The sequence below is a fragment of the Pelodiscus sinensis genome, chromosome 2 (genome assembly GCF_052426305.1).
Source record: "Pelodiscus sinensis isolate ZL-2025 chromosome 2, ASM5242630v1, whole genome shotgun sequence".
NCBI lineage: Eukaryota > Metazoa > Chordata > Testudines > Trionychidae > Pelodiscus > Pelodiscus sinensis.
Window position 1 is genome coordinate 876118 of NC_143053.1, and position 8336 is coordinate 884453.

General features: G+C 61.4%; 1 protein-coding gene across 1 annotated transcript in view; it reads right to left on the reverse strand.

The window, feature by feature from the left end:
- Positions 1-768: 768 nt before the first annotated feature.
- Positions 769-8336, reverse strand: part of EPPK1 (epiplakin 1) — a 45060-nt gene continuing 37492 nt past the window's right edge. Inside the window, exon 3 of the mRNA XM_089775916.1 lies at positions 769-8321. Within this exon, the coding sequence (XP_089632042.1) occupies positions 769-8321 (7553 nt within the window). The remainder of the gene's footprint in view (positions 8322-8336) is intronic.

The following is an 8336-nucleotide window of genomic DNA, read 5'->3' on the forward strand; positions in this document are numbered from 1 at the left end:
GGCGGCCCCTAACCCCGGCTAGTCAGGCAACGTCCGCTGCCAGGCGACCTCAGGAACGGGATGGACAAGCAGGGCTGAGCGTGGGGCAGAGCTGCATGCAAATGCCCCGTCAGAGGGGAGTGGGGCCGAGTCCCTGCCTGCAGCCCGGGCAGTGCGTGTGGCAAACCCAGTGCTGAACAAGCCTCCGGATTCTGGCCTGCAGGCTCAGCGCTCGGGAGGGAGCAGGATGTGGACAGAACAAGGCACTCAGGGCTGGGGAGCAGGGGCCGCTCAGGCACAATCAGATCAGCCAGAAGAGTGCGGGCCAGGGACGCGTAGCAGTCTGCCGCCAGCAGGCCCAAGGCACCACGTGCTCCTCTGGTCCCTGGGCTGGTCCACTTGAGGCCTCCACACGGTGCTGCTCTCTCCTCCAGCCCCCCCAGTCCTGGGCTCAACCCAGAGCCTCTGACACACACAGCACTGATGTTGGAAATCCAGCTCTGGCACCAGGCGGAGCAGAAACCCAGGCCCTTCCAGGCCGTGCAGCGCATTACTGCAGAGTCAGGGGCTCGAACTACCCAGAGGAGACAAACACCAGTGCACTCTGCGCAAAGCAGCACGTGCACAGGCCTGGGGGAGAGACTGAGAACACACGACCATCAGGGAGACCTTTGGGCTGGGAAGCAGGACGGGTTCAGACCCACACACAGGCAAGACCGAGGATTCAGTGAGTGCAGAAAAAGCAACACAAACTAGGGATCAGAGCATTCCTAGAAATGTCACTACCAATCAGTGCAGCCCCAGCTTCAGCAAATACAGCCCCGTGTCGGGGTCTGGGACACACCTGCTGAGGAGCTGCATGTAGGTCAGGTTCTCCTGCGTGTTGGGGTCGAAGAAGCCCTTGGTGTCGTCGCTGGGGTCGGAGAGGATCTGGCTCATCTCCTGGTCGAAGTAGCCCCGCTTGTAGGCCACCTCCACCGGGACGCGGTGGCTGTGCACGGGGTCGATGATGCCGCCGGTGGCGATCTGGGCCTCCAGCAGGCGGATGCCGTGGTCTTTGACGATCAGGTCTTTCTTCATGGCCTGGAAGAGGGAGATCTGGTGTCCTGTGTAGGGGTCAGTGTATCCGGTCACCGCTCTCTCGGCCGAGAGCAGCTTCTCTTTAATCTCCACGCCCACCAGGCCGGCAGAGGAGGCTTTGTCGACGGACAGCTTCTCGTTCTTCAGCGGGTCGATGATGAACCCGGTGGCAGCCTGCGCCTCCAGCAGCACCAGCGCCGTGCCCGGCCTCAGAATCCCCTTCCGCATGGCCTGGTAGATGCTCATCTTCTCGGTCTTGGCCGGGTCTGCCTTGGACGGCGCAAGGACTCCGGCAATGCAGCTAGTTCCTTCGAGGTATCTCTTTACGGAATCCATCTCCGTGATCTCCTGCACCGTCTTGGTGCCCTGGGTGAGTTCGGTCAAAGTGTCCCGGTCAATAATGTCAGAGTCGAACAGTTCGGAGGCCGTCACCTGCCTCCTGAGGCCCGAGAACTTCAGTTTGCTGCTTCTCTCTTCTGTCTCCTCCACGATGGTGGTGAGGATTCTGACCAGCTCCTCCGGAGTCACGGTCCCTACTCTGTGCCTCTCCAGGAGCTCCTGCCTCTTCTCTTCCGAGAGGTATTTGGAGAAGAGAAGTTCCCACAGGGAGACCTTTCGCCCTCGGAACTCGCCGACCGACACCTCGAGGGTCGTGAGCCGCAGAGTCTTTTCCCCTGGTTGGTCCCGGGGAGAAGGGGCGGTGGCAGCGCTCCCGGAAGCCCTCTCCGCTCGGCAGGCACCTTCCGCCCCTCTGGGCTGTTTGCCGCTCTTCTCCTCCGTCTCGGCGATGAGGGTGCTGAGGAGGGTTGTCATTTCCGGAAGGGTCAGTGCTCCTGCTCGGTACTTCTCCAGCAGCTCCTGTCTTTTGGTTTCAGAGACGTAGCTGGAGAAGAGGAGCTCCCACAAGGAAACCGCCTGCCCCTTGAATTGCCCGACGGGAACGTCAACCGTCTCCGACCGCAGGGCCTTCTCCAAACGTTTGTCGTGCGGCGAGCGGGGCGTCTCAGTTTCCTCTGCCCTTGTCGTCTCCGCGCTGGGGCTTTCCCCGTGTCCGGGGAGACGGCGACTTTCCTCCTCTGTTTTGGTGACGATGGTGGTGACGATGGTTTTCATTTGGTCCGTGGTTAATACCCCAGCGCTGTGCAGCTCCAGGAGCTCCTTCCTCTTCTCTTCGGGGATGTACTTGGAGAAGAGCAGGTCCCACACGGAGACCTTGTGTCCGTGGAACTCCCCCGCCGCTACTTCCACCAGGGTCGACTTTAAGACCTTTTCCGTTTGCTGCTCTTCGCGGGAGGGGGCGTCCTTGACTTTCTCCGAGGGCGGGGTGGCCTCTTTCCCGGAGGCTTTCCTGCCTGCGGGGAGCTTGCTGCTTTTCCCTTCGGCCTGGGCGATGCTGGCGGTGAGGATGGCTATCATTTCGGGGATGGCGAGCGAACCTGCTGTGTACTGCTGGAGAAGCTCTTGTCTTCTCTCTTCAAGGACGTATTTGGAGAAGAGCAGATCCCACACGGAGACCTTTCGCCCTCGGAACTCACCCAGGGGCCCGTCGACCGTCGTCGTCTTCAAGGCCTCTTCCCGTTTCCCGTCCCTCTGAGAATGGGCAGCCTGGGCTTTCGGGGACGTTGCCCTCGGCGTGCTTGGACCCTTCCCGCGCCTGGGCTCTCCGCCGCTCTTTTCCTCTGCCTCGGTGACGAGGGTGGTGAGGAAGGTTGTCATTTCCTGAAGGCTCAGCGTCCCCGCTTTGTACTGCTTCAGAAGCGCCTGCCTCTTGTGCTCGGGGACGTATCTGGAGAAGAGGAGCTCCCACACGGTCACGTTCTGGCCCTGGAAGAGCCCCACGCTGACGGCGGCGGGGGCAGACTGTAAGGAGATCCGGGTTTGCTGGTCCAGCTGGAAGAGGACGGAGCCTTTGTGCATGAGCTGGAGCATGAGGAGGCCCGTGTCGGGGTCTGGGACACACCTGCTGAGGAGCTGCATGTAGGTCAGGTTCTCCTGCGTGTTGGGGTCGAAGAAGCCCTTGGTGTCGTCGCTGGGGTCGGAGAGGATCTGGCTCATCTCCTGGTCGAAGTAGCCCCGCTTGTAGGCCACCTCCACCGGGACGCGGTGGCTGTGCACGGGGTCGATGATGCCGCCGGTGGCGATCTGGGCCTCCAGCAGGCGGATGCCGTGGTCTTTGACGATCAGGTCTTTCTTCATGGCCTGGAAGAGGGAGATCTGGTGTCCTGTGTAGGGGTCAGTGTATCCGGTCACCGCTCTCTCGGCCGAGAGCAGCTTCTCTTTAATCTCCACGCCCACCAGGCCGGCAGAGGAGGCTTTGTCGACGGACAGCTTCTCGTTCTTCAGCGGGTCGATGATGAACCCGGTGGCAGCCTGCGCCTCCAGCAGCACCAGCGCCGTGCCCGGCCTCAGAATCCCCTTCCGCATGGCCTGGTAGATGCTCATCTTCTCGGTCTTGGCCGGGTCTGCCTTGGACGGCGCAAGGACTCCGGCAATGCAGCTAGTTCCTTCGAGGTATCTCTTTACGGAATCCATCTCCGTGATCTCCTGCACCGTCTTGGTGCCCTGGGTGAGTTCGGTCAAAGTGTCCCGGTCAATAATGTCAGAGTCGAACAGTTCGGAGGCCGTCACCTGCCTCCTGAGGCCCGAGAACTTCAGTTTGCTGCTTCTCTCTTCTGTCTCCTCCACGATGGTGGTGAGGATTCTGACCAGCTCCTCCGGAGTCACGGTCCCTGCTCTGTGCCTCTCCAGGAGCTCCTGCCTCTTCTCTTCCGAGAGGTATTTGGAGAAGAGAAGTTCCCACAGGGAGACCTTTCGCCCTCGGAACTCGCCGACCGACACCTCGAGGGTCGTGAGCCGCAGAGTCTTTTCCCCTGGTTGGTCCCGGGGAGAAGGGGCGGTGGCAGCGCTCCCGGAAGCCCTCTCCGCTCGGCAGGCACCTTCCGCCCCTCTGGGCTGTTTGCCGCTCTTCTCCTCCGTCTCGGCGATGAGGGTGCTGAGGAGGGTTGTCATTTCCGGAAGGGTCAGTGCTCCTGCTCGGTACTTCTCCAGCAGCTCCTGTCTTTTGGTTTCAGAGACGTAGCTGGAGAAGAGGAGCTCCCACAAGGAAACCGCCTGCCCCTTGAATTGCCCGACGGGAACGTCGACCGTCTCCGACCGCAGGGCCTTCTCCAAACGTTTGTCGTGCGGCGAGCGGGGCGTCTCAGTTTCCTCTGCCCTTGTCGTCTCCGCGCTGGGGCTTTCCCCGTGTCCGGGGAGACGGCGACTTTCCTCCTCTGTTTTGGTGACGATGGTGGTGACGATGGTTTTCATTTGGTCCGTGGTTAATACCCCAGCGCTGTGCAGCTCCAGGAGCTCCTTCCTCTTCTCTTCGGGGATGTACTTGGAGAAGAGCAGGTCCCACACGGAGACCTTGTGTCCGTGGAACTCCCCCGCCGCTACTTCCACCAGGGTCGACTTTAAGACCTTTTCCGTTTGCTGCTCTTCGCGGGAGGGGGCGTCCTTGACTTTCTCCGAGGGCGGGGTGGCCTCCTTCCCGGAGGCTTTCCTGCCTGCGGGGAGCTTGCTGCTTTTCCCTTCGGCCTGGGCGATGCTGGCGGTGAGGATGGCTATCATTTCGGGGATGGCGAGCGAACCTGCTGTGTACTGCTGGAGAAGCTCTTGTCTTCTCTCCTCAAGGACGTATTTGGAGAAGAGCAGATCCCACACGGAGACCTTTCGCCCTCGGAACTCACCCAGGGGCCCGTCGACCGTCGTCGTCTTCAAGGCCTCTTCCCGTTTCCCGTCCCTCTGAGAATGGGCAGCCTGGGCTTTCGGGGACGTTGCCCTCGGCGTGCTCGGACCCTTCCCGCGCCTGGGCTCTCCGCCGCTCTTTTCCTCTGCCTCGGTGACGAGGGTGGTGAGGAGGGTTGTCATTTCCTGAAGGCTCAGCGTCCCCGCTTTGTACTGCTTCAGAAGCGCCTGCCTCTTGTGCTCGGGGACGTATCTGGAGAAGAGGAGCTCCCACACGGTCACGTTCTGGCCCTGGAAGAGCCCCACGCTGACGGCGGCGGGGGCAGACTGTAAGGAGATCCGGGTTTGCTGGTCCAGCTGGAAGAGGACGGAGCCTTTGTGCATGAGCTGGAGCATGAGGAGGCCCGTGTCGGGGTCTGGGACACACCTGCTGAGGAGCTGCATGTAGGTCAGGTTCTCCTGCGTGTTGGGGTCGAAGAAGCCCTTGGTGTCGTCGCTGGGGTCGGAGAGGATCTGGCTCATCTCCTGGTCGAAGTAGCCCCGCTTGTAGGCCACCTCCACCGGGACGCGGTGGCTGTGCACGGGGTCGATGATGCCGCCGGTGGCGATCTGGGCCTCCAGCAGGCGGATGCCGTGGTCTTTGACGATCAGGTCTTTCTTCATGGCCTGGAAGAGGGAGATCTGGTGTCCTGTGTAGGGGTCAGTGTATCCGGTCACCGCTCTCTCGGCCGAGAGCAGCTTCTCTTTAATCTCCACGCCCACCAGGCCGGCAGAGGAGGCTTTGTCGACGGACAGCTTCTCGTTCTTCAGCGGGTCGATGATGAACCCGGTGGCAGCCTGCGCCTCCAGCAGCACCAGCGCCGTGCCCGGCCTCAGAATCCCCTTCCGCATGGCCTGGTAGATGCTCATCTTCTCGGTCTTGGCCGGGTCTGCCTTGGACGGCGCAAGGACTCCGGCAATGCAGCTAGTTCCTTCGAGGTATCTCTTTACGGAATCCATCTCCGTGATCTCCTGCACCGTCTTGGTGCCCTGGGTGAGTTCGGTCAAAGTGTCCCGGTCAATAATGTCAGAGTCGAACAGTTCGGAGGCCGTCACCTGCCTCCTGAGGCCCGAGAACTTCAGTTTGCTGCTTCTCTCTTCTGTCTCCTCCACGATGGTGGTGAGGATTCTGACCAGCTCCTCCGGAGTCACGGTCCCTGCTCTGTGCCTCTCCAGGAGCTCCTGCCTCTTCTCTTCCGAGAGGTATTTGGAGAAGAGAAGTTCCCACAGGGAGACCTTTCGCCCTCGGAACTCGCCGACCGACACCTCGAGGGTCGTGAGCCGCAGAGTCTTTTCCCCTGGTTGGTCCCGGGGAGAAGGGGCGGTGGCAGCGCTCCCGGAAGCCCTCTCCGCTCGGCAGGCACCTTCCGCCCCTCTGGGCTGTTTGCCGCTCTTCTCCTCCGTCTCGGCGATGAGGGTGCTGAGGAGGGTTGTCATTTCCGGAAGGGTCAGTGCTCCTGCTCGGTACTTCTCCAGCAGCTCCTGTCTTTTGGTTTCAGAGACGTAGCTGGAGAAGAGGAGCTCCCACAAGGAAACCGCCTGCCCCTTGAATTGCCCGACGGGAACGTCGACCGTCTCCGACCGCAGGGCCTTCTCCAAACGTTTGTCGTGCGGCGAGCGGGGCGTCTCAGTTTCCTCTGCCCTTGTCGTCTCCGCGCTGGGGCTTTCCCCGTGTCCGGGGAGACGGCGACTTTCCTCCTCTGTTTTGGTGACGATGGTGGTGACGATGGTTTTCATTTGGTCCGTGGTTAATACCCCAGCGCTGTGCAGCTCCAGGAGCTCCTTCCTCTTCTCTTCGGGGATGTACTTGGAGAAGAGCAGGTCCCACACGGAGACCTTGTGTCCGTGGAACTCCCCCGCCGCTACTTCCACCAGGGTCGACTTTAAGACCTTTTCCGTTTGCTGCTCTTCGCGGGAGGGGGCGTCCTTGACTTTCTCCGAGGGCGGGGTGGCCTCTTTCCCGGAGGCTTTCCTGCCTGCGGGGAGCTTGCTGCTTTTCCCTTCGGCCTGGGCGATGCTGGCGGTGAGGATGGCTATCATTTCGGGGATGGCGAGCGAACCTGCTGTGTACTGCTGGAGAAGCTCTTGTCTTCTCTCCTCAAGGACGTATTTGGAGAAGAGCAGATCCCACACGGAGACCTTTCGCCCTCGGAACTCACCCAGGGGCCCGTCGACCGTCGTCGTCTTCAAGGCCTCTTCCCGTTTCCCGTCCCTCTGAGAATGGGCAGCCTGGGCTTTCGGGGACGTTGCCCTCGGCGTGCTCGGACCCTTCCCGCGCCTGGGCTCTCCGCCGCTCTTTTCCTCTGCCTCGGTGACGAGGGTGGTGAGGAGGGTTGTCATTTCCTGAAGGCTCAGCGTCCCCGCTTTGTACTGCTTCAGAAGCGCCTGCCTCTTGTGCTCGGGGACGTATCTGGAGAAGAGGAGCTCCCACACGGTCACGTTCTGGCCCTGGAAGAGCCCCACGCTGACGGCGGCGGGGGCAGACTGTAAGGAGATCCGGGTTTGCTGGTCCAGCTGGAAGAGGACGGAGCCTTTGTGCATGAGCTGGAGCATGAGGAGGCCCGTGTCGGGGTCTGGGACACACCTGCTGAGGAGCTGCATGTAGGTCAGGTTCTCCTGCGTGTTGGGGTCGAAGAAGCCCTTGGTGTCGTCGCTGGGGTCGGAGAGGATCTGGCTCATCTCCTGGTCGAAGTAGCCCCGCTTGTAGGCCACCTCCACCGGGACGCGGTGGCTGTGCACGGGGTCGATGATGCCGCCGGTGGCGATCTGGGCCTCCAGCAGGCGGATGCCGTGGTCTTTGACGATCAGGTCTTTCTTCATGGCCTGGAAGAGGGAGATCTGGTGTCCTGTGTAGGGGTCAGTGTATCCGGTCACCGCTCTCTCGGCCGAGAGCAGCTTCTCTTTAATCTCCACGCCCACCAGGCCGGCAGAGGAGGCTTTGTCGACGGACAGCTTCTCGTTCTTCAGCGGGTCGATGATGAACCCGGTGGCAGCCTGCGCCTCCAGCAGCACCAGCGCCGTGCCCGGCCTCAGAATCCCCTTCCGCATGGCCTGGTAGATGCTCATCTTCTCGGTCTTGGCCGGGTCTGCCTTGGACGGCGCAAGGACTCCGGCAATGCAGCTAGTTCCTTCGAGGTATCTCTTTACGGAATCCATCTCCGTGATCTCCTGCACCGTCTTGGTGCCCTGGGTGAGTTCGGTCAAAGTGTCCCGGTCAATAATGTCAGAGTCGAACAGTTCGGAGGCCGTCACCTGCCTCCTGAGGCCCGAGAACTTCAGTTTGCTGCTTCTCTCTTCTGTCTCCTCCACGATGGTGGTGAGGATTCTGACCAGCTCCTCCGGAGTCACGGTCCCTGCTCTGTGCCTCTCCAGGAGCTCCTGCCTCTTCTCTTCCGAGAGGTATTTGGAGAAGAGAAGTTCCCACAGGGAGACCTTTCGCCCTCGGAACTCGCCGACCGACACCTCGAGGGTCGTGAGCCGCAGAGTCTTTTCCCCTGGTTGGTCCCGGG